At 40.2% G+C, this 26,650-nt stretch overlaps 2 protein-coding genes across 22 annotated transcripts in view; both read left to right on the top strand.

The window, feature by feature from the left end:
• Positions 1–7,094, top strand: part of col13a1 (collagen, type XIII, alpha 1) — a gene marked incomplete at its 3' end in the record, with an annotated part of 60,486 nt that extends 53,392 nt beyond the window's left edge. For 15 of the 18 annotated variants that reach the window (XM_083774829.1, XM_083774840.1, XM_083774838.1 and 12 more), the window contains one exon: positions 2,695–7,094. In XM_083774829.1, the coding sequence (XP_083630955.1) occupies positions 2,695–2,727 (33 nt within the window). Of the gene's footprint in view, positions 1–152; positions 2,310–2,694 lie in introns of those variants that run through there. The other 3 variants (XM_083774827.1, XM_083774834.1, XM_083774831.1) reach the window with 2 other exon arrangements.
• A 571-nt stretch (positions 7,095–7,665) lies between these two features.
• The window catches only part of prkg2l (protein kinase cGMP-dependent 2, like), a 35,487-nt gene continuing 16,502 nt past the window's right edge, over positions 7,666–26,650 (top strand). For 2 of the 4 annotated variants that reach the window (XM_083774695.1, XM_083774692.1), the window contains exons 1-15: positions 7,679–7,781; positions 8,077–8,318; positions 8,680–9,057; positions 10,734–10,900; positions 11,241–11,354; positions 11,791–11,896; positions 12,582–12,645; positions 12,752–12,829; positions 13,170–13,264; positions 13,544–13,612; positions 15,038–15,136; positions 18,025–18,172; positions 21,498–21,634; positions 23,410–23,499; positions 23,756–23,897. In XM_083774695.1, coding sequence (XP_083630821.1) covers positions 8,200–8,318; positions 8,680–9,057; positions 10,734–10,900; positions 11,241–11,354; positions 11,791–11,896; positions 12,582–12,645; positions 12,752–12,829; positions 13,170–13,264; positions 13,544–13,612; positions 15,038–15,136; positions 18,025–18,172; positions 21,498–21,634; positions 23,410–23,499; positions 23,756–23,897 — 1,806 coding nt within the window. In that variant the 5' untranslated portion in view covers positions 7,679–7,781; positions 8,077–8,199. Of the gene's footprint in view, positions 7,782–8,054; positions 8,319–8,679; positions 9,058–10,733; positions 10,901–11,240; positions 11,355–11,790; positions 11,897–12,581; positions 12,646–12,751; positions 12,830–13,169; positions 13,265–13,543; positions 13,613–15,037; positions 15,137–18,024; positions 18,173–21,497; positions 21,635–23,409; positions 23,500–23,755; positions 23,898–26,650 lie in introns of all 4 variants that reach the window. The other 2 variants (XM_083774694.1, XM_083774693.1) reach the window with 2 other exon arrangements.

Raw genomic sequence — 26,650 nt, 5'->3', positions numbered from 1 at the left:
GTTAATAGGGATGAGACCCATAGCAGGTGGTGAGCTCACTCACCACATATAACTTAACATCATGCTTAATCGCCTGTTTTAATGTCACCGTTGACATGGTTTGGACTTTGGACTAATGCGTTATGTTTCGCTTTTTGCTCTTCTCCTTGCAGTGACCATAACTTCAGAATGGCTTGAGTGATTGTACATAGAATATTTATTTTTGTACTTCTTATCTGCTCTGTTATACTGTTGGGGGAAAAAAGATGGAAAATCATAAAGATTTGGCAGGATATTTGTACAGATTGTTTATTTTTAATACGTATGATCATGTTTATGTACTGGATTTTATATCTATGCATTATTTTGATATGTTTGGACAACGAAGAATTATAATGTGGCTGCATATGCATGATATTTGTGCATAATGTGAAGTGGATATTGCCTATTAACTTATTGTATCATGTTGTTTTGTTCTGTTGTACTAGACCATGCTGCACTGATGTGGGGCTGGAAAGATGAAGTGTTAGCCTTTTAAATTCTTAGTTGAACTCTCCTCTTTGTGATAAGATGTTAAACATAAATGTTGTTGACAAGCACTGCAAGTACAGTATTTTACATTAAGTACTGGGGTTACTTCTTTGTACACAATTAACAGTAGCAGACAGCACTGTTTTAAGTCTGCACTTTGTTTTATGATTGTGTGCGCATACTGAAACATTGGAGCCATACATTAAAGATCCAAAGCTTTTATTATAATAATGCTGTCTTTACAAGTAATATTTTGGGCTTTAGAAATTGGAGTTGTTTGGATAGCCAGATTGATAACGCCAAAAAATGGTAAATCTTTTTTGATGTAGACTATTAGGGGACAGCATTATATTTTTTTAGTTTATTTGATTTGTATTTGATATTTAACACAATCATCTGAAAGTACATTAATCCAAACAATCAGATTTGCATCTCCAATCTAAACATCTGTATCATTGGAAGAGGGTTTCAACCGAGATTGCCTTACCATTTGGAGCTTTGAAGCCAAGGTGTGAAAGAAACTGAAAAAATAAGTGTTTAGTTGTACAGCCAAAATTCAACATCTTTAAAAAAAATGCTTCTTATCAAGAATGATTGATGATCCTTCTGGTCTCAATTTGTTCAAGTTATTTGTAAATAATTTATTTTTGCCCTGTGTAAAGGGCAGCCAAACTCTTGCTTTTTGACTATCAGGCTGTCTTTAACTATAGTGTTTGGACTTGGTTTTTTATTGTTTGTGTGTCTCATTGTTTCTTTTATTTTTTAAATCTGTGGCACAGTATACAACTCATAAAGCTTTTTGTTGGATGACTGCATTATTGCTGCTCACCCTTAAGGCATGCTGCTGCAACAGACACAATGCCTCATTGCCCATGAATGCCTCATCCATTTATATTGATATGAAGAAAGCTCTAAGCTTATTTGGACAATGAAGATCTGTTTATTAAGAACTACCGACAAATCTGATCCAAGGCCTTTTTATATGGAATAGCTATGTTCTTTAAGCTAATCTCATTTACTATGTTAAAACTCAATCAGTGTTGAAGAAATGGATGGGGGGGCCCAGAGTGGAACTTAATCCATTGTTTGCTGCTCTTTGTAAAAAGCTATGTTTGTATATTGCTCTGCCTGGAATTGTTGCCACAAGAGATTGTCAGATCCTTGCCTTCAATAAACTATTCATCAGGTCCCTTTACAGTACAGTACCTCATGCTAACATGTGCCTATAGTCACTACTAGTTGGCATTTATTGTGTTGTAAGATTGATCACGAATACACATGGATTTGTCCAAACATGTCTGAAATGTTAATATGTTGATTGTGTTCAAAATGACAATCAGAATTAAATATTCATTTCTAAAGGATTGTTTTGTTCTCTAAAGCATTGATGTATGCTCACCTCAATGGGAAGGGATCTGTTTAATTCCCTGCGATTTTCAGTAAATGTGCAATGGAATTAGAGCACTAACAGCGGGAGCTAATTACCTTTGTGTGTGTTTTTTTTATTAACTCTAATCTCTTGTTAAGATTTCAAGTTGTGTAGGCCTACCTCATTGCATGAATTGAATGAGTTTGTTGAGGTGAGTGTTTTCAACTTCTCTTATTTACCTCTGCCAATGGAGTTGGATGGGGGTTTTATCTCCACTCCAAACTTTATCAATATGGCACATATATTCCAAATGGATTCATGTAACACGACAAACTAGATTGGATATGATCCCCAATTTGTCTCCTCTCTTTCTGCCCTTAATTGGTTTCCTGCCTGTTTGCACTGGTGTGGGAAGAAAATAAAAATAAAACTAAACTTTGAGGAAATGTTTGTCACAGGGCAAGGAAAAACTCATGATCTTGTCAAACCAATTGGTGGCCGACCTTCCTGGGCCACAGGGGGCATTGTGGGTACCGTATCATTAGACTTGGCTCGAAGCCGCCAATTTGCCTGTCGACCTCCTGGACCTCGCCCATTTGTATTTTTCTGAGACAACACCAGAAATGTTTGGGCAATAACAGGGTAGTCGTTCAGTTCCTACCTGTAAACTGCTCATCTCACAGTAAACACATTTAACACTATTTTGTATGTATGATGCCTTTTTGCGGAACCTCATTACTCCATGACGTCACATTTGATTCCTGTATCTTAACTGACAAAGACACACTGAAGAATTACATTTTCTTGTTTCACAGGGTCAACATCCTTTCCAACTGGCCAAGAAGTAGAGGTACCAGAGGTCTTCTTGATTTTAATATACAGGAACTGCAGAGTGGAAACTTGAAGACATTTTGGATATATCTTTGAGTTTTACCCAAACCTGGATCTTCCAGGAGGCTGGACCACGGGGCCAGTGATGTTGGGAGGCTCCAGTGGCAGCGGTGAGCAGAACAACTTCAATAAGACTAGAAATAGAGGATGTTTGCCATGGGTTTCAGTTCTTTTGGTGAAGGCTCCTCGGATGGGAACGCCATCACTGTCACAAGGAGATCGCATTTGTTTGTTTCTTCACTTCATGCATTGATCTCTGGATCATTGACTGTGTGAAAACTTGGCATGAAGACTTTTTCCTGTTTTATCTGACACCATATTAGTGTACGTAACTGTGATTGAGAATTCAGAGCAGCTCACAGGACAGATAGATGCCACCTCTCCATGTTCATGTGTTTCCAACAGGCCAAAAACCAAGGGAAACCCTATTTTGATGATTCCTTATTAACATGATCAAACTCACTGCCTTTTCAAATACCATTTAGCCTGCAGCTATTCAATTCTGCTTGAGTAGGTAATCTGCTGCTAAAGTAAAGACTTTGACACCTGCCATATAATTTTATATGAAGGTGTGTATGTTTGTATACATCCCTTGCCACAAATAGCATTACATTCTTTATCTTGGTGTTGGAGGACACCAGAAATCAATGCTTGTATTGTACAATATCAAAGAAATAACATTACTATGTGCATAAACTATGTAATTGTATCACATACATAATTACTAGCATCCACATTTGGCAGTATTTGACTTTAGAAGACTATTGTATTTTGTACTAAGCACAGTGCATGCACAGTAATTATAAATGAGATGACTGCAGATCATAGCTGCTATAATTTGGAGCTTGTATCCAAATCATTTGAGTTTTTATAATATGATGGTAGCCCTTTCACGCTCCTTCATTTGGCATTTTCACTGTTAATCAATTGGCTCATATTGTACCTTTAGATGTGATGAATAATACACATTAATATACATATTACACATTTTGATTCAAAATAACTGGGCAGCAGATTTGCCTTTAAAATTATTTACTATTTCTTTATAAATTTAGTTTTGTGTGAAAACAGAATATTTTGAATGGCCGCCCTATTACATACAGTATGTACATCAGCCATATGTTTAAAAGTAACTTTCCTGTTTCATTGAAATCCAATGAACAGCAGCATTCCTTATGCCATTTTGACATCTGTTTTATCAACAGATGTGAGTCAATATAGCATTTCTTTATTTTATTTAGTTTTATTTTTTTTCCAGGGTGAGTCATTTTTGTATGGGGCGTGGATTGATGAAGGGTAGAGTGGTTGGTTCAAATCCTTTGGTTCAATACCTTTTTCAAAACACCATACAGTGTTTTGTGTATGAAATGTGTGTAAATGTGGATTCTCCAGCAGGCTTGACGAAATGCTATGATCAACACCTTGCTTTCTGACTCCACAATTCAGTCAAAAGCTTTTGGAAAATTGGGATTTAACCCTGGCCATGTTTAAGAGTTTTGTAAGGTAAAGGTGGTTGCACACCGGCCGCGTTTTTCGGAAAACGCAGCAAAAAATCCGAATTCGCATCCGATTCACGCCCGGTGTGTGTAGACCTTAACTGTTTTCATGAGAATGACATCATGCTGAACACCATGCAGCTATACAACCATACAGTAGCAAGCAATAGCATACAAAAACATATTTATAGTTTTAGTTCATATTCCTAATATGCACACTGAATCAGATTTAGACTCTTATTGTTAATAATTTGTTGTTGGTTTTGCCTGATGGTGTAATCCCTGAAGGTTTTTAGGCATTTTTCATTTATTTTTGCACAATGCTGGAGGTAACCTAAACTTTCATTTGAATGGTTATGGAGTTAGGAGTCGTTTTTTTTCATACTGTACATTTCCCTCTTGTCAAAAACAAATTCAGTGTCTTGAATGTATACATTACTTATTGTTAACTCAGTATGCCAGTATACTGTACTCATGTAATATACTGTAACTAAGATATGCATCAAGATAGTTTCATGCATGAATTCAGCTTACAGGATATGACATTTTATTGTTTTATCTATGCACATAATGGCTTTTGGGCCCTGTACTGTATATATATGTAGATTTATTTGTATCGTATATCAAATTCCTTCATTCTAATGTAAGGACATTCAAGTAACAGTTTTCAGCCACCTATAATGGCATGCTGATTCAGATTATCAGTAGTAACTTCATTTTAGCCACCACAGTTGTTTTATCCACTTTGCCTTATCCTGATTTTTTTCTCCCTGTAATTGCTTTTAAATTCTTGTGAACACTTTTGGAAAACGTTGAGGAAATTTGAAAATATCTTAATAAGACTGAAGTGCAAGCATGGTATAATGGTCAGAGAGACCACCTCAAAAACCACAGGCCACAGGTTAGATCCCCATAAACGTTGTGCAAGTGAAGTGAGTTCAAGTGACTAACCTGACCTCTGGGGAATTGTGAGCAAAAATGGTAGAATGTAAAATGTATTGGAATAGCAGTCTGGTGCCCAAGGGAAATTTCAAAACCTTTAAGAAGTAAAGTAGTCGTAATATACGAGTATTTTAACATTGATATAAACCCTCAAAGCAATTCTAGATTCACATTTTATATGAAGAGCACACAGGTGTTTGGAGTAATCAAAGAATCTTCCAACATTTGGTCAGCATTGCAGATATGTTTATGATGAACTGACTCTGTGCTCTATGTATATATTATTTTTCACGATGCTTGAAGAATTGGTCATAAGGTACAGAAAATACATTATAAGGACATTATAATTCAAAACAGTTAAGGATCTTTGCTAGAATGTACATTCATGACACAATAATGGAATATGTCATGTTTAGATACGTACCACAATGCAAGTCTTTACGCTAGGGTGTAACGATACATTTGAACAGCATTACAATGCGTAAAACGATACATGGTTGACGATACTATACAGTACATGGACGATATTGGTTCAATTATGGCGATAGAATACGATAGGATTCAATGATTTCAAATCAATACAGTAACTATTTAATATTTAGCAAATAAATTAAATCTGTGTGAAACATGTGGATAGTGCAGGTTTTTTAAGGGAAACATTTTTTTTAACACATGGACCTTGACATGAACACAGAGAATACACACATTTATCAATAGACCAAGTGTACCGATATTGAATGGGAAAGTAATTAAACCCCTCTTTTTATTTTTTCTTCTTAAAATTGCTAAATACAAGGTATAAGTACTTAGTATTGATACAATTGATTATTTGTATTGCAAAACGATTCAATACCGATTATTTGAATTGCAAAACGATACGATACAAAGTCAAACGATACGATATGTTGCTGTTTACATAATGTAACAATGTACTTTTCGATGCAGTTACTATCGTTACACCCCTACTACAAACAAATCAAGAAACATGCATTATATGCTTTACAGATGCATATATACAGCATTATGTATGTGTGTGTGTATAGGCTTATATATGTATATAAAATATGCTTAAAATGTGCTTATGGTACTGTACCTCTCACTGTACTACTTCAAGTAAAGTGTTGTTTAACATTTTCATTAGAAGAATGCACAATATCTTCTTTAGACCCTCATTTGCATGTACATCAGGAAATGAAAGATGCAGAAACATAAGTAGTCTACTTTGACCTATTTAACTTGTACTATTTTAATAGGTTTATACTAGAGATCAAGATGTATAATATAATGAAACCATTTTGTGTGAAAATTGTATATTTATAATTTAACCAAATACTACTGTAAAATAGCTGAAAATGGATAAAAGGGCATTTTTTTTATCTCAGTGCATTTGATGTTAAAACAATGTGCATGCTGATATTAGAAGCACTTTGTTAACTTTATTAGCAACATCAATGTAACCTGACTTTTTGTGCGTTTCAATAACACAAACTGTGGTATTTTATATGCTATTTATGCACATCATGGGGAGATCTGTCAGTTGAGTGACCATTTTCCTCTACTGTTCAGATTTCTGGTATAGTGCTATTGGAACATTGAATTGAGATGTAAGTTTATTTCCCCAGATTCAATGTGAGTTTGTAGGCCTATCAGCAATTGACAGTAAATGCAATCCACAATTTAGTATATATTTAGTAACGTTGAGTGGTGTAAGAAATTAATGTTTATACACTAAATAATTATGTTTTTATTTTCCAAAATTTGTTTTTACTTTTTATAATCCATACAACGGCAGCTTTTGTCACTGATAGCCAAAGACAGATTCACTGTTCAAGACTAAGTGTATCTTGAAAACATTGTCAATGATTCAAAATAAAGAATTACATTTTCATCTGCCTGTAAAACTCGTTTTCTTTTGTTAAATTCAATTGTGTCCTGCCTTCAGTGGTGTAAAGTAACATGTAGGCCTACTCAAATACTGTACGCAGTAAGTACAAATTTGAACTATTTTTACAGGAGTAGCCTATGTCCAATTGTCAATACTTTTATTACTTCTACTCTGACATATCAGACAGAGGCTAATATTGTACAGTTTTTACTCCACTGCAATAAAAAAATATATAGTACGTTTTGAATACCAGACTTTTACTACACTGTGCACTGTGCAGATACTGATACATGTACTTGTACTTCGACCATCACTGCCTGCATGCCTTCCTGCATGAAGAGGCGTTTCAGGCGTGTTTGATGTAAACCACTGTGCGACCACAAGGGGTAGCTGTTGCTCAACTTTCTCTCACTGATGCAGCCTACTCACTGTAAGTGTAACGATTATATGCCCTACTGTAGGCTACAGACAGTACACTTCTCGTCACTTAATTCCAAACGGAGGGGACAAGCTTTCAGAGATGTCACACACTGCTGGTCCTAATCCCCGAGCCTTTTGTTATTGCGTTTTTTAGCAGCACTTCACCAATTCATGAGGTTGAGCTAAAAGAACGGACACATGCGCGCGCGCCGAGAACAGTCTGGTCGACTGGTCCACAGAATACAACTGCTGCTTGAACGTCATCCTCGTAAGTATATCAACACTGCTGTTGAATCACCTCACCAGCGATTATTTCAGTATTGCAGGCGGATGATAAAAGTGTGAACACATGTAACCTGTTCACTGCGTGGCAAAATAACGCCTTTTCGGGGAATTCTTCACTATTTAACGCGATATTTTCCATCATCATTAGTTAATATAAAGCTGGTGTGTATAGTAGCCTAATTTATGTCTCAAACTTGCAGCCTTGTTGTGACGTGTGACTCGTCATATTGTGATTCTTTCTTTCAACCTGTTTCAGCTTGTCTTTTATTTTTCTACAGCAGTTTTTTAGCATGTGAGACAACCAACAGCCAGGGAAGTCAAGGAACAGAGTGCAATAAGTTGTCTAACAATAATCACAGAGATTTCTCAGACGTAATTGCTTGACTTAAAGGGCCGTTCCTATGGTGGCCAGACACCTAGCCATGGGCAACGGTTCAATAAAAGCCCCTAGGGCTGAAGAGAACAGTTGCCTGGTCTCCAACAATAAGGACCCCCCCGGTTGGGATGCAGAGCCCCTCAGGTGAGCCCATGAAGGACTAGTTCACTCAAAAAATGACTTATTTTATAATTTTCTATCAGTTACACACATGGAGCCTTGAATTCATGGAGATTTTTTGTTTTTGTCACATTCCTGAGCCAATAATTTGATGACCGATGATCAAATTATTGGCTCAGAAATCTAAAGGAATACATTTAAATAAATCCATGAATTCAGCTTCATGGGTGTGTAATTGTTGATAGAACTACTCCTTTTACTATTTACAATGCATAATGTAGTAACATCTTGATAGCTGACCTGGTGAATTTCTCTGTACAAATTCTTCATAGCCTATACCAATGTGCCTTGCTGCTTCTATAGTTTACCTCATCTTATACTTCAGGCAGCGGATTGCCCACCTGGAGAAGGAGCTCGCTCGGCGGAACCGGGAGTTCTGTGCCCAGGAGCACCAGCTGCAACATCTCCAGAAGGAGCTGGAGGCCAAGGTCTGCCAGATCGACAAGCTCCAGGATGCCATCGGCTACAACCACCACAATCTTCTGGTTCGCTCTCCGCCGACCCCTGGCCGCCACAGCCACCGCCTGCTCAGTGTCATCAACCAGGGCCCCAGTCGCTTCCACAAGGTGGCCGTGGAGGTCCACCACAGGCTGAAAGCCAAGGACGGCGTGTCCGCTGAGCCCACGTCAGAGAACTTTTGCGTTGGGCTGAGTAGCGCGCACAGATCCATCGAGAGCCGGGCTTGGGTCCGCAAAGACTCACAGTAAGTGAGCGGGGTCCCCTGGGGCTCTATGCCAGTGGAACCAAGTCAAACTAAATTGAATGCTGACTCCTACAATGCAAGTGCTTATCAGGGTGGGGGGTCCCCAGTTCACATAAGATAATTTTTGGGGGGTCACGGCCTGTAAACGTTGAGAACCACTGCTCTCTATACTACCTGTATGTCAGCTTGTATTTCCCTCTACTAAATCTCTTTGGTGTGAGCTTGTGGATCAGCTATTTTTGCCAAATGTTTGCCTTAGAATAATAGGACGCTAGGATTCAAGTGGTTAAAAGACGTTATATAAGTAGGCTATGTTATGGTACAATGCGATATACTGATGGCTGTCGAGAAGTTCAGTAAATCCACAAAGCCTGGTTTATTTTGATAGTATTCAAATTAGACAGGTTTGCCTCCCAAACAGTGGCAGAAACGCGATAGAGCTCTGTCAGGCCTTTGTAGTGTCAGCGCTTTTCTGCTAATCTGAAAGCCTGTATTTGCATCAGAGGATAATGGCAAGACATACAAAGAAACAAAAGGTGACAGGATCTAAACGCATGGGCTGGGCCATTATGGGCTTCAGTTACATAACGCAGACTGCTTCCCCTGCCCACTACTCTCAGACCCATTCAGAGAGCTCCTTTTTTGGTTAACGGGCAGGCATATCATCTGTGTGTGATATGGTAATCAGGGGACTTGAAGGAGGACGGACAAACACCCAGGGAAACCTGCAGGTTGAATTGGTACCAACTTCAGAGATATGGATTGGAGCTCACATTTGAAAGGTTTGGCCAGTTCTGTGACAGGCGCAGGCACGTGCACACAGTAGGAGCAAACCTGTGCCCAAGCACCTGTCTGATCACCTGCATAGGAGAAAGTGTGCTTTTGTATGCCTGCACGATTTCTGTAAAGGAACCGCAGTTGCAGTCTGCCCTGCTCTCATTCAATACAAGGGCTTTTTTTGCCTGGTCCCATATTTCCCCCTCCTGATAAGTCATGCTCTGGGCCAGAAACAAACATAAACCTCTGGTTTTATGGTGTCTTTAAAGGACCATAACAGCGTTCTGGCATGTTTTGTCCATTGCCTAGAACTCACAGTATACTAGTTTGTTTGATCCTCGAGGAAAGGAAACCATTGGAATTTCATGAAAATGTACTTGCAGAGATTTGAAACTTACTCAATATAGATAATGTAAGGCAATAAAAGTATGCAGTTCTTTTTTTTTGTCCATGTTAAATGCTGTATTATATGTGCCATGACGCACTGTGAGCTTGTAGGCCTTCTTCTGGGCTTTTGTCTGAACGTTCACTTACATGATTTGTTCATCTATTTGTAAATTATGAATTCGTTTAGACTACTACACCATAATATCATATATGGCACCCTTATTGGGATTACAAATTAAGCGAAACACAATTAAAACATGAAAGACGTTCATCCACGAACATCATTTAAAACTATAAAATAATAATGTATAATGTTAAGCAGAGTTGATATCTCTGACTTAAAACTGCCCCCAGAAACTAAAGCTGTGATTTGTACATGTGATGCCCTACCCGGGATTCAAACTCTGGTCAATTTGCTCAGTGTTGCAGGAATGTTGACTTCCTGTTGCACCAGATCTTCAGAATTGTTTTGTCCACTGTTTGTCTGAATCTCTCTGCTTCATCTCCTGCAGTACCAAGAAACTCATCAATGACGCACTCATGAATAATGACTTTCTAAAGAAACTGGAGCCACAGCATACGAGGGAGATGGTTGACAGTATGTATGAAAACATATACACCGAAGGCCAGCTTGTGATCCAAGAGGGCGAGTCTGGAAACTACCTGTATGTGCTTGCAGGTCAGATCGACATAATACCTGTTTCTATTGCAGTCATTGCAATGTCTTTGAATATACCATTTCATGGGTTAAGATTTTTTTTATTTTATTTTTTCCCCCCTTCCTTGTTACACACTAATTACACTATCACAGGCTACATTCATGGCGTAGAATGTTGCTTGTATTCAGTAGTATATCCAAAAACCTGGTCATTTTGTAAGAAATTGTTTTGACTGTAAGACATTGATTGCATCTATCACATAGTGTTGTTTTGATAATTTGAGTATTATAGATTGTCAGAATACATTTTCAATTGTGCAACAAATGCCTTAATTGTTTTTAAATGTTTTCAACATTGCAGAGGGTTTGCTGGAGGTGATACAGAATGGAAAGTTGTTAGGTCAGATGTGTCCAGGAACAGCGTTCGGAGAATTGGCCATACTGTACAACTGTAAAAGAACTGCAACTGTCAAAGGTGATCTGCAGAACACAAGCTTTATTTATTTATCTGAAGACATGAGAACCTCGTTTCCAAGTAAAACACAAAACAACATGAAAGACTCAAGGAAATTAAATGACTAAACAGAGTCCTAAAGCCACATTGCATAGGTTCATCCACACAAGTACATAATTTAAAATGGCTAAATGGGTGTTTAGGATAAGCAGACTTGATATATCTGACTGAAACTGCTCCAGGAGAGCAAGGGAATGGTACTTGCATACAGTACAGTGTAAAGTTATGCAGGGGCAAACAACTTAAAAGCAGTCTTTCCAAGGTGATAGCAACAACCAACCTTGTTTGTACGCATTCAGTTAAATTCACACTTAGGATTTGACTGTGCACCATTATGATGTGCTTCTGCTGATATGATAGCCATAGTGCTATGATAATGGTTTTGCTCTTTGTGTAGCTGTATCCAAGTCTCATATCTGGGCATTGGATCGGCGGACGTTCCAGACTATTATGATGAGAACGACCCAGGCCAGGCATGAAGAGTACTTCAGCTTCTTACGCAGGTAGACACTGATAATGTTGTATAATTATTCCAGTGATTCACAACCCTTTTAATTTCAAGGAACCCAACATGCAAATGCGATAGGCCACTGGTTCTCAAACTTCTTTGGTTTCAGTATCCCCTTTCCATGATTTTGAATCCAAGTACTCCCTTTACCTGACTACAGCATCTTACTTAGAAAACTGCAAGACAAAACCACAGTTAGCATATGATGCTATGAAATAACGTCAACAATAACCCACTTTAAAGTAGATATAAGCAATAATATGTCGAAATCTACCTTTACCAAACCATTTACCTGGGAACCCTCATAGTACTGTGTGTCTCTGAACCGCCAATCTGGGAACCAATCGTCAAAAAAAAGGAAAAAACGGCACCCTCTCCCAGTAGAATGTGTATAACAGGATGTTGGCCCATTTGGCCCGGCCTCAGCCCTCCACTTCCTGTGGTGTGCCTGTGTTTTCATTCCCACTATCAACCGTGTATACACATTCTGAATGGCCTTGCTGACAGATTTGGTAGCGCAGCATAGAATCTGTTCTTGAGAGATTACTGAACCGCGAGTTGAGAACCTGTGGTGTTCATAGTTTAGCACAGGACAGTAAATACTGTCACAGGTTCAAAGATGTAACAGAATTGCTGTAATTGTGTCTTTCACCTAAGGCATATTTGTGCTTGTCCCAAAGTGTGTCCATACTCAGAGAACTACCAGAGGAGAAACTGGCAAAGATCGTTGATTGTCTGGAAATTGTGAGTGTTTCCAAAAATGTGTTGTATGTGATGTATTTTTTATATTTACTTTCCGGTATCTGACATTTGAATTGACAACACTGAATTTACACTCATGTTTTTCTAGGACTATTTTGATAAAGGCGAGTATATTATTCGAGAAGGTGAAGAGGGCAGCACTTTCTTTATTATAGCAAAAGGACAGGTGAGATATCGGCTTTTCTTTTTCTCTTGGATAAGCAGTCTTATTGTTTTTTTGATTAAATATCTGACCTCCAAACCATGCATCGGGTATCGCTTTAAAACCCTACGGCAGAAAATAAATACCCAATGAATGGTACTTGATATACATCTCTTAATTGTACATTCTTCATGCTTACAGGTACAGTTCAGCTCAGTACAAATATTGAATTTAATCCAAGAGTCTGAAGAGACTGAAATAATATCCATATCGTTTGCAATGACTGAAGCTGTGAAAAAAACAATGAGAAAGAAAGAGAGAAGATTGTTCATTTGCTATGATATTTCGTGCCTTCATTCTACAGGTGTCAGTCACTCAGTCTACAGAAGGCTGTAACGAGCCCCAGGAAATTAAAACATTGGGGGTAGGGGACTATTTTGGAGAGAAAGCCCTCATAAGGTAAAATCTCACACTGATTGTGTTTGAAAGAAAATAGTGCAAGAATATATTGACAAAATACTGCAAAAGGATAATTACTTTTCCATCTACTTGACTTTTTTTTCTCTCGCTTGTATGGAATTTATAAAATGAAAATGAATTAAGCTTCATGCTATCTGATGCCTCTCATTCTTGTGTAGTATGCAGGGGAGCAGTGGTAATGGCATATTACCATTGCATTTAAGTAGTGTTGATTTCAGTATTGCAGTATTGACTCAATGTTGTCCTGTGTCTCCATAGTGAGGATGTGCGTTCCGCCAACGTACTCTGCACTGAGAATGACACACAGTGCTTGGTGGTGGATAGAGAGTGAGTAGTGCACTATGAGAGTACACAGTATAATAGCCTATTGATAACACACTCACAACAGATCTCAGTCAACATTTTATTTGCAAACGCCCTTAAATACAGTCACTTTTTGTATTTTTTTTATTTTATAAAGCACATTTATAAACGGCCACCAGCCGACCAAAGTGCTGTACACCAAGAGAAGAAACAACAATTGTAGCACTATTGTAGCACTGATGCGATGAGATGCGATGAGATTTGCTTGAAATGTAAAGTGCGTTATAAATAAAATGTATTACTATTATTAATTTCCAGGTAAGGATTAGGCCTGGGAGAACAGGTGTGTTTTCAGTCTGCTTTTAAAAGTGTCCAATGAGGGTGCAGACCTAATAGTTAGGGGTAGGTTGTTCCACAGGTTTGGAGCGTGACCTTAAAGGCTCGGTAACCTTTTTTTTTTTTTTTAAGATATTTTTTTGCGGCTTACGCCTTTTTTATTGATTTTTGAAGGGACAGACAGTAGGCTGACAGGAAACGGGAGAGAGATGGGGGGATGACATGCAGTAAAGGCCGTGTCGGGTCCGGGAGTCGAACCCGCGGCACACTGCGACTGGATTACCAGTCCGGTGCCCAGACCGTTACGCTACGGCCTGGGCCGCTCGGTAACCTTTTAACTTAAGCTTAGTATGTGGAACCGTCAGGCTGCAGTTGTAAGAATCTGTTCTGAATCTTGCCCATCTGGTTAAATATAAGGTAAAAAATATTTTTTAATAATAATAGCAATAAAAATGCACTGATCTCTACGGATGGTGATCGAACATGTTTGTACCGTTGGTGGCACACTCTTGACTCCCTGTGCCAACCGCATGTCCACTACAGATGGTGTGGTAAAGCTTCTACTATTTCACAGACGGCAAGAGGCACAGGCATTAGTGTACAGGGAGAAGATGAGGGGGAAAGCACGCAACCTTGTGGTGCACCCGTGCTCACACTGAAAGGGGTCCATCACAGGGGTGTGGTGGGTCGCAAGATTCGGTTCAGTTCGGCTTGATACGATTAGTGAAATGAAAAAGGGAGAAGATGTGCAATGATTTAATATGATTAAATTGAAACATCTAACATCATGATCTTCCTTTCAATCATTTTACACACACACACACACGCACACCACACACACACACACACATGCACACCACACCACACACACACACACACACACACACACACACACACACACACACACACACACACACACACACACACACACGTCACACACTCACACACACACACACACACACACACACACACACACACACACACACACACACACACACACACTCACTCACTCACTCACTCTCACTGTCTCACACACACACACACACACACACACACACACACACTCACACACACTCGTCTCTTTCTGAATTGGATATTGCTTCCTTTCCCCAGTAACTTCAACCAGATGGTGGGAACCTATGAAGAACTTCAGACTTACCTGAAAGAATACGTTGAAGAACTGTCCAGGAGTGATGAGAGGAGAAATGCTTTGTGAGTAAAGTGAAAACACATCTAAGATTATGAGATTAAAATGTCACTGCAATCATTTCACCTCTAATGTCTAATGGAACACTTGCTATTGTGCTACATTGCTTTCAAGCTTCTTTACATGCCTTTTTGTGTTGGCTATAAAGTTATGATAATGATGCCAAAATAGGTTTTCCCCATTGATGCCCATGTTAAACAGTGGTTTAAATGTTTTCTTGTCAAATTTTCACACAAAAGGTTCAGAACTGTCCACAATCAACCAGAAACTGTTGGATGCAGCTTGTGATAAAAAAAACTACAAAAAACCTTCAAGTACCATTTCTGTAGGCTATTATGTTTACAGTACGTACTCGTTTTTTATGTTAATTTCATATGTATTATTATGTGAAATACTGTTCATGTGATTTTGTTGATTGAATGCACCGCATTTTCTGTATGAAGGAATAATTATGTTTATCATCATTGTCGTCGTCGTCATCAGCATTATCATCATAATCAGACCATTTAGTTTTACTAAACCCCGAATTAGGAACTTAACTTTAACTGTCTGGTATAAATGTACTGTGGTCACCACATCCAATATGTCTAGTGGTACCATCACTCAAGCTACTCAAGAGGATCTGATGTATATATTGTCAGATGTCCAGCTTAACATCACATAGCCATACCCTCGTCTCTGGTCTTATACGTCGAAGATGATTCATCATTGATGATTTGAAGCATTCAACCCCAGTGTGTAGATGGTTCAGGAGGTTCCATTGTCTTCAACTGTGATGGCATCCCCTGGGTACCAGATGTACTGAAGGATTTGTGTGGGTCCGGCCGTCTCCCACTCCTGCTTCCAAGATCTCGTCAGCCATGCATTGATAGACAGGTCCTTGGGGATAGAACGGAGCATCTCTTGTGCTGCCTTATTGTAGGGATGTCAGGACTTGAGTCTGCATGGAAGTGCTGCTGTCCTTGTGGTAGCATGCAGGATGTGCTAGTCATGTTTTTGGGCTTTCCTTGCCAGGGCGAGGGTAGCAGCCTCCCATCGATGGCTGGTGTCATCCCATGCGGACTGGCAGGATGAACACAGGGTGGGCTACAGGCAACCAGCTATGATGTGGACTGTGGAGGGAGCTGTTGATGGCAACGTCGCCCTTTTTGACATGTGGACTTCAGCACAATGAGGCGCTGCATTTGGCTGCAGAGAAGACCCAGGGCTTGCGTGGATTTGTAAATCCAGTGTCTTGGCGGCGTCTCGCCATGCAGGTCATGCAGTGAGACCCTTGATGACACCTTGTATTGGTCTTAACTTCTTCAAAGTGTTGCTTGAAGGACGGTGTCCTATCTAGATGTACTCTGATCTGGGGCTTGCTCGAATTACAGGCACATGTTGTCAACAAACATTTTGCCAATGCTGAGCAACAGATGCAACCTCCGGAGGTAGGCTATCACTTTCAATAATAATTAAACCTGTTAGTTTTCAATTAGATGTTAAGTGTATTACATAGACTCCTCACTAATTAGCCAGGGCTTCCAAGGCAAGCTCTCTGCCCATTCATCTACGGCCACCCTGTTGTCTTTGCTTCCATGTTGATCATCACGGCATGATGGCTAGGTCGTCTACGTAACCATATTTTCATCCGGTAGGTAATTTAGATGTTAAACAGATCATTGGGGAGAGAAGGGAACAGACCCTTAGGCCGGGGACACCATTCTGCAGACTTCTGAACCTGCTGTGCTGGCTATCGCTGGTCTGTAGAGTGAAGCTGCAGTTTGACAGCATCTCCACGATGAAGATCATCATAATGCAGATCAGGGATTGTCCTCAGCAACTTAAGGTGGATTCCATGGTGCGAGGTCCAATGGTGTCGTAGTCCAACATCGACTTGGATATGGTCCACAATTCATTATTACTTGACAGTTAATCAATAAAGTATACTATTTTGGACATTAGTAGCCTATTACAAAACATTTGTTAAAATATAATAATAATGCAGTGATGACCCCCAGAAACGGTCAGAGCGCCTGTTCAGGGATGGGGGGGATAGCGTCTACCTCCACATGCGTTACGCCCCCCTAGTGAGACCCTTCACTGTCCGGTGAAAAGAAGATGGTGGATTGACTGCCTGGGTATCGGAAGAGAACCGAGGCTATATCTTCACCCTCCCAATGACTTATTGGGAGGGTAAATAGAGATGGAGTACTCGCAGAGAGGCTGGGAACGGGAAATGGCTCAATTATCAAATTGGGATATGAAAATATTTTATTTTTTCCTTTTTTCTGGGAGCGGCATGGGTTGCAGCATAGTCTTCATTACTCGCTTGCCCTGAGATTTGTATCATCAAAAATGAGAATAATAATGATAATAATTGTATTAATTATTATAATTATTATTAATATATATTTCACTTTCATGCAGAAAATCCAGCATAAAGTAATAAGTAGTAACATAAGTAGTAACATAATGAAATGAATATGAAAACTGAGTGCATAAACATGCATTATACAGAAATGGCACTGAAGGGTTACGTTTTTTTTTCTTCTTTTGCACAAGCACTGTACTACATCCAACACAGTTTATGTTTGATTGTGGACAGTATTGAACCTTTTGTGTGAAAATTAGACAAGAAAACATGCTTAAATCATTGTTTAACAGGGGCGTCAATGGGAATTTTTTCAGCATTTTTCAATATGTTCCCCTACTTGGATTTCTTAGGACTTTTGATATGTTATTACTAACATATTTATGAAACAAAAAAAAGTTGAAAGCTTTTGTGTTGCAATTTGTTTGAGGTAGAAAAAGTAAAGAATAATAGAAAAGTAAAGAAAAACCAATTGGACCAATTTCATCTATACAGTAAGCATGTACTGTATCCACATACTGTATTGTTGTCTTCTCACAGGCCCCAGTCCCCGCAGATAGACCCAAAATATGCCCCGGAGATGAAGAGGCTGCGTGAGAGAACAGCTCTCCTGCTTCATCAGCAGCCATTCCAAGGCCTGGAGGTCATCGCCACGCTGGGTGTGGGTGGCTTTGGGAGAGTGGAGCTGGTGAGATATCATCTTCTGATTACTTTATGTGCCAGGAGCGAAGAGCTTTAATATAGGGCTGGGCAGTTAACCGGAAATATGTAGTTTAATCGAATAACTTTCTTTTTGAAATAATAATACTTTTTTATAATCGACTAAATCAATTAGTCTAATTAACCATTAAAGCCTGTATTACATTTTGGTGGAGTACAAAAATATATATCAGCCGAGGTTGTGCAGTGCAGAGTGTCTGTCCTCTTTGGTGCTCAGCTTGTGTGTGTGTGTGTGTGTGTGTGTTTGGGAGGCCAACCCGTTTTTCTTACCAGAAATGTCACCAGTGAGCACTAGTACATCCATAGTAGTAGGAAGTAGTAGGAAGTATTACAGCGTTTCCAGACCTTAACCGACAGCCGCGGCCATTTTCTCTGTCGGCCAGCGTCTTTTCCGGGTTTTTAGACAGCTGGTGGATGGAAAATAAACTCCTCCCACGCGGCTGAATGCCGCGACGGCCAGATTTCCAGAAACGCTTTCCCCCGCGGCAGTCAGCGGGGGTGGAGCTTAATTTCCATCCACCAGCTGTTTAAAAACCTGGAAAAGACGCTGGCCGACACAGAAAACGGCCGAGGCCTGTCTGGTAGGTCTGGCTACGGCTTTAGAGCGCCCACGGGGCGTGCCATTCTCACATGCTAATACAGCCTGATTCTATTCTACGTCCGAGCATAGACATGGTAACGCCCCGCCTGCCTCTGATTGGCCTACCGACACTGCCAGCCTTACCAGACTTTCAAGTTTACACATACAAATAAATGACACAATAATCAACACACTTTATTTAGAACACACCCACATCAAATCATATTACGGCGTACGTGTTCAATCAATTGTTCCATCAAAGCAAACAGCATAAACAGCATATTAGTTTGCCTCTTGCCAAGCTGTCACCACAGAGTAACCTTGCGGCAGACTATCCACCTCGGAGTTAAGTCTGGTAAGGCTGGCAGTGTCGGTAGGCCAATCAGAGGCAGGCGGGGCATTACAGTACCATGTCTATGCTCGGACGTAGAATAGAATCAGGCGCTAATACAGCCAGAAAACCCCATTCTGTCTGCCAGCTCTGTAGCGTGCCTCGCTTTGATTGATTGATTGAAATATTTATTAACAGTTTGTAGAATTTACAGTACATTTTAAGCACAAACTCAATACAAAGACTGGCAACTGTGAGTGGACGACCCAATTAAGCATTACACTTGTTTACAACAGGGTCCACATTGTTCAATTCATCAAAACATTTAAAGACATACAAACATTTAGAGACATACAAATAGACATTTCTATGTAGCTAAAGTACAGAACAGGAATTCATCATATGGGAAGCAAAAAAGGGAAAAGATACAATATACAGTGAGGGAAAATGGGGGGGGGGGGGGGGGGAATCATTAGACTCCCAACCCACACCTCCTGGTCGGCACAAACATGTGAAGCCAGTGTGGGCACCGGGTTCCCTGATCAGCTGACCTGACCCGCCACCTTTACAGATTCTGGTCATGTTTCTACTATTTCCCATGTCAGACTTATTGTTCCCTACTTCCATGGCGCCAAGTAAGCCACAGTATTCTTAATTTATACTGTATATGTATACATCATACCCTACTACCCCAGTGTTGCGCAGCAAAAATAGCAAATACTGTACTATAGAAGCTCAAGCTTGTAGAACGAGCCTTCCTCACAAATGGAGGCATTTCTATCTCGATGGGATTTTTTCAAATATGAGGCCTCCTTCCACATGGTGGTCACTGAGCAAGGGTGACTTTGTTTGAATAAACAAAGGAAGCATTGATGATATCCTATATGAAACATTATTTGATAGAAAGATGTACATGGTTGTAAACATCTTACACGTCATTGCACTTGAAAAAGCAGATTGGCCATATCCTTTCCTTATATTTATATATCCTATATTTAAAGCTCTGCTTGGTTTGGGTCCTAATTATCTCTGTACATTTGTATCTTAACAGAAGTCAGGGACACTACAACGTCCTTGGCTGACTGTTCCACATGCTTGTACAGAGCTGGAGGAAGAAAAGCTGGCATATTTTTTGTCTGAGTTCAATTATGATAAAGTTGTGATAATAATCAAAAATAAACTATAAGGCTCTATACAGCCCCCCCCCCCCCCCCCCCCCCCCAACTTCAAAATCCCTCCCACCGCGTCTGAGAGGGCCGAGCCAAAACAGTGTGTCATCGATAGTATCTCCCCTACGTCATCCCATTGGAATAATTCATACATGTAGCCTAAACATACAACATAGTCATAAATATTCTTGTTGCATCAAACTCAAAGCATCGTTAGGCTACTTATGTGCACAAAGTGCCTGTTTTTTTCCTGTACATTTTCCAGCCATGCAGAGACCAACCATGGCAACCAATCATCATCAAAGTGTTATGTTGATTTTCCTGTCGATCTGAATATTAATTGATTTACACTACAGCCTAACCCCCTAACCCTCTAAACCAGAATATATTTATGACTGAGCTGTCATCGTTTCCTGATTAATTGAAAATGGAGAACCTTGATGTAGTCTTAGTGCTTTTTCTGGTTTTAACCTCAGAGCAGTTTTTGTATTGACCTGTACCTTCTAACCGTACCCATTCTGTGAATAAAAATGTCAATCAATCTTGACCTGAACATTGTCCATACCAAAGGCGCGCTGTGAAAGCGGAGCTGTGTTCACATAATATTTATCACGTCATCGGCATGGTGAAATGGCGCCATCTACTGGCTAACTATACTTTGGACTTAATATTATTTTATGTTTCTAAATCGTTTTTTTAACTGGACATCCTTAGGGGTTTGATAGATATGCATCTTTTTTTTTTTTTAAGTAAATTTCCCTGCTTCCCACCCTTTAAACATGCTGCCCCCCTCTGCCTGGAACACCTCCCAGAAAGACTTAACCAGTTGAACCCCAGCATCCGTATTCTGGGGGGAACAATAGCTAAAAATAGCAGATGGCTTGTAGATCAGCTATTTTCGACAAAGAGATTTGGTGCAGATAAGGAAAAGAGATCCAAGTACAGTTGTAACTCAAGTCTTCTCTAGACATTTAATGGGATATTTCATTTACAAACCGGTTTGGAGTCCTTTTAACGTCTACTCAGGCTTTTGTAACTTCAAACTCCATTTTAGACCATGTTAGATTAAATGAAAACACACGTCCTTGGTTCTGGTGACTGATCTTGGCCTTCTAATGCGTGAGGGAGCCGTGTTTTGCCTTTTGCCAATTACTGAACTGGGTTATATTGTTTGTATATATCCTGACTGCATTTTGTTCCTGTTGTTTCTCAGGTCAAACTGAAGGATGAGGACACCACCTTTGCTCTCAAGTGCATCAAGAAGAAGCACATTGTAGACACAAGACAGCAGGAGCACATCTACTCTGAGAAGAACATTCTTCAGCAGACCAACTCGCAATTTATAGTCAGGTGTGTCTTAAGCCTAATTTCTACTCAATAGAATGACTGTCGCTTGCCTAAAAGCGGCAGTCTTTAAGAAAAGCTGCAAAAGCGACAATTAGCCGTTCGCTAAGTCCCACCCAACTCCAAGCCCGTTTTTGGCCAATACCCCGTTAGCGACAGTTACTAAGTAAGGATCCTGGTCAAGCTTTCAATGTGGGTCAAAATGGTTAAGCGGTGTCAATAAATATATTTGCTGTAGCATGTGTGGACCTGAGAAAGAGGGTTTGTTTTCTTACCTTGTTATGAGCAAACTAGTCCATTCCATGAATTATTTCGCTCCGTTGTGCAGTTTAATAGTAAATATTAGAAACACAACAAAAGCTGATTCTGACAGGTTATCATCAGGAAAACTCATTCGCACAACGGAGCGAAATAATTCATGGAATGGTTTTCTGAGTGCAGCCTCCACCTTGGGATCTGGATAGAAAACCTATAGCATATTATGGTGCATTATACTGTAATATGCCACAATTATACAAAGTGCTAAATCCAAATGTTGAAGCAAAATTATCATTGTGAATTTGAACGGCTGGTATTTGTCTCGTTGGTCAGTTCAGAATTGTGCAATAGGACACAATGGTCATATTGTGCATGGCTCATTATCTGAAAATGTATGCAGAGAGCCCTTGAGTTATTTCCACAAAATGAATAAAAGAACAGCTCAGAAAGGGACAGTTCCATTCATTGTCTAAATCTGTTAGACATGAAAGAGAAATTAATTCATATTGTCTTGCAGTGGCAAATGAATCATTTATATTTTGATGGGTATAACAGAGCAAAGTCACAAATGGAAAAACAAGAACAATTTTGTACCTTCTTTGTAGCCATGTAACCTCATAAGATAATGAAATTAATATGAAATAATATTCTACTCAGACTTTAGATCAGAGCTTGTATACAACAAAATAAGTCTAAACATTGAAAAGAAAAATATAACTTTGACGTACAGATATGACATTGAACCTAAGATCAAGCCGTATACATCATTATACAAGACTGACAGGTACAGGTAGACTGCTGTCCTTGAAAAACGAGGTTGCGATTGAGGTGTTTCTTCAGTGAAGTGCAAAGGGAGTCCTCACTACTCGTGTTAGGTTTCCCAGTAGGGTTGCTAAGGAGCCTCTTTAGAGAATGTCTTGGCACCATGGCAGGGTTTGACTCACCGTAACTGTCCTGTGGCATTCAAAGACAAAAGCCACAAGCAAACACTGCAATCAGCTGTCGCTCAAGGGAAAGGTTCAATTTCTCTCACTCTCAGTGTCTCCATTTTCCTGAGACTGCTTTCAATTTATTTTGTTTTTAAGGAAGAATGTTGATTCATGCAGAGAAACCATGTGATGTTTATGCAATAGAAAGGAGCACAGTTTGATGCAGATAAATACTACTTGTTAATAGAGTTGGCTTTAAAGGTATATTCAGTGATTTCACTCAAAAAACCTTAGGTTTCGTTTTTGGCTGTGGGACCCAGCCTTTCGTCCAATCAGGATAGAGAGTCAAAAACGAAACCTAAGGTTTTTTGACCCCCAGGGGTTAACTGGGGACAGGGAGGAACTCCTTATATGGCCAGCACACTCTATAGTAGGGAGGATTATCACAACAAAACAAAAAAATAAGTGTTATTTGAATTAAGTGAAATCACTGAATATACCTTTAAAGGTTTCACTTACTTTGTCAATGAGCATCAATCAGACTTTTGATTCACTGCAGTGAAATATTCTCTTGGATGTTTGACATTATTTCAGGTTATTCAGGACATTTCGAGATGAGAAGTTTGTCTACTTGCTGTTGGAAGCTTGTCTTGGTGGGGAGTTATGGAGTGTACTACGGGACATGTGAGTGTAATCACCAGCACTCATGGAAATGCATTTTGGCAGAGCCAGTTGTGTCACCTAGGTGACCTTCACACCAGAACGCTTTACTGCGATTAAAACTAATCCTGCTGCACATTGTCGGAAAGTGTGTTTCGTTTGGCGCACACGTGCGTGTTTCCACGTCAGTGCATGTAAATATAGTATTATTATACAGTATACACCCATAGAATGGTTTAATTGTAATTGGCAATATTGTATTTTTTATCTTTTCACCAAGGAGTTTCTTCGATGATCCCACAGCTCGATTCTGCATTGGCTGTGTCTTAGAGGCCTTTGATTACCTCCACTCCAGAGCAATTGTCTATAGAGACCTGAAACCTGAAAACTTAATGCTGGATTCTGCGGGTTACGTCAAAATGGTAATAAACATCTTGTTTATTATGCTCTCAATAAGTCTTACTTTGCAGTGCATGCATATTATTATTATTGTCTCCACCAGGCCCGAAGGCATGGGGAGAGAGTATGTTTTGCACTCCGTGTGTCTGTCCGTCCGTCCGTCTGTCTGAACAGCTAATCTCCGGCACCATTAACCCGGTCAATGCCAAATTTTGCACACACACACACTCCCTAGATGTCAACGATGAACCTCTGCCCCAAAATGTCCAGAACGGCCTGTTATCAGGTTCAGGTTCAGGTTCAGGTTCAGGTTTATTTGTCATTTGTATAGATACAGAGTATACATACAATGAAATTTATTTTGCTCAGAGCACTCTCCGTCTTACATACACAGGACATAAACAAACATCTATAGTGCAAGAAAAGACAAAAAAAAAAAAAAAAAAAAAAAAAAAAAAAAACAGTAAAAGAAAGTGCAAGTGAAGTGAAGTGCAATACAGTTCAAGGTCAGCTGTTCAGCAGCCTGACTGCCTGGGGGTAAAAACTGTTACTGAGACGGGTGGTACGAGATTTGATGCTCTGGTAGCGTTTTTTGGAGGGGAGTAGTTTGAACAGGGTATTTGCGGGGTGGCTGGTGTCTTCCATGATGTTATGGGCTTTTTTCATACAGCGAGTGGTGTAGATGTTATGGAGACTGGGTAATTCTGTAGTGCCGATGATTTTAGCTGCTGTTTTAATGGTCCTCTGCAACCTGTTGCAGTCCTGAGCGGTCGTGTTACCGTACCACACTGTGATACAGCCAGTTAAGACACTTTCAATTATACAGCGATAAAAGTTCACTAGTCCTTTTGTACTTAAGCCAAATTTTTTAAGGCGCCTCAGAAAGTACAGTCGCTGCTGCGCCTTCTTGAGGATGTACTCGTTGTTGAGTGACCATGTGAATGTGTCTGTGATATGTATGCCCAGGAATTTAAAGTTATCAACTATGTCGACAGATGACCCTTTGATGGAAATGGGGGTGTGGATGCCTTTGGACTTCCTAAAGTCTACAATGATTTCTTTGGTCTTATTGGTGTTAAGTGAGAGGTTATTGTTATCGCACCATAGAGTTAGATCCTCTATCTCTCTCCTATAGGCCCTCTCATCACCGTCGGTTATTAGTCCGATCACTGTGGTATCATCCGCAAATTTAATTATGATGTTATTCTCGTATCTGGCGACACAATCAAACGTAAACAAGCTGTACAGCAGAGGACTGAGGCAGCAGCCTTGGGGCGCACCGGTTCTGGTGAGAATTGTGGATGAGCTTCTCTCTCCTATGCGAACACACTGGGGCCTACCCGTCAGAAAATCAAATAGCCAGTTACAGATGGAGCTGCCCACACCAAGTCCACTGAGTTTCAACACTAATTTAGATGGTACAATAGTGTTAAATGCGGAACTATAGTCTATGAACAGTAGTCTGACATAAGAGCTTTTCTTGTCTAGATGTACCAGGGCAGTGTGTAAAGCAAGAGAGATTGCATCATCCACAGATCTATTTGCACAGTAAGCAAACTGTAAAGGATCAATACTAGCAGGAATTATGCTCTTGATATAAGAGATAACCATTTTCTCCAGGCATTTCATGAGAACAGATGTCAAAGCAACAGGTCGATAATCATTGAGACAGGTAACAGGTTTTTTCTTGGCAATGGGTACAATTATTGTTTTTTTAAAACACAATGGCACCACACACAGTGACAGGGACAGGTTAAATATGTCTGTGTAAACCCATGACAGCTGGTTATAGCATGTTTTAAGGACACGAGAAGCTATCCCGTCTGGCCCTGCAGCTTTATGAGCATTAACTTTTTGAAACGCTTTACTCACAGACCTCTGCGTCACCTGCAGGTCCACCGCCTCAGGTGCGCTCTGCGCAGTGGCTGGGTCCGAGTTGTGAGCCTCGAAGCGGGCAAAAAAGTTGTTCAGCTCGTCTGGTAAAGACGCGGAGGTGTCAGTGATATTACCTGACTTGGGTTTATAGCCCGTAACCGCCTGCAGTCCGCTCCACATTCGCCGCGAGTCACAGCCGCTGTAGTCGAGTTCTAATTTGACTCTGTACTGTCTCTTTGCGGCTTTGATAGCCTTTCTCAGTTCATATCTGGATCGCTTGTAGAGTTCCACATCCCCGGATTTGAAAGCGACGGTGCGCTCCCTCAGTTTGATGCGAATGTCACTGTTAATCCATGGCTTCTGGTTCGGATAGGAGCGAACTGAACGTACTGGAATGCAGATATCCACACAGAACTTGACGTAGTCGGCGACAGAATCCGCATATTCATCCAGACTCGTGGCAGAGTCCTTGAAAATGGTCCAATCTGTCGCATCAAGACAGCCCTGGAGTTTGGTAACGTGATCTGTGGACCAGCTCTGTACCGATCTCACTGTGGGCTGCTCACACTTCACCTTCTGCTTAAAGGCAGGGAGTAGAAGCACGGCCAGGTGGTCGGATTTCCCAAAGTGAGGGCGCGGTAGCGCTCTATAAGCAGCCTTGATGGTGGAGTAACAGTGATCGAGAGTTTTATTCCCTCTGGTTGGGCATTTGACATGTTGGTAGTATTTTGGTAACACAGTTTTCATGTTACAGTGGTTAAAGTCCCCCGCCACAATTGATACGGCCTCCGGGTGTAAAGTCTCCTGTTTGCTAATAACGCCATACAGCTCATCCAACGCCTCGGCTGCCTTGACTTCTGGCGGGATGTAAACAGCCGTTAGCAATACACAGGGGAACTCC

This window comes from Protomyctophum parallelum (assembly GCF_964188405.1).
Source record: "Protomyctophum parallelum genome assembly, chromosome: 10".
Taxonomy (NCBI): domain Eukaryota; kingdom Metazoa; phylum Chordata; class Actinopteri; order Myctophiformes; family Myctophidae; genus Protomyctophum; species Protomyctophum parallelum.
The sequence above is the reverse complement of the archived record's forward strand: the minus strand, read 5'-3'. Positions and strand labels throughout refer to the sequence as shown.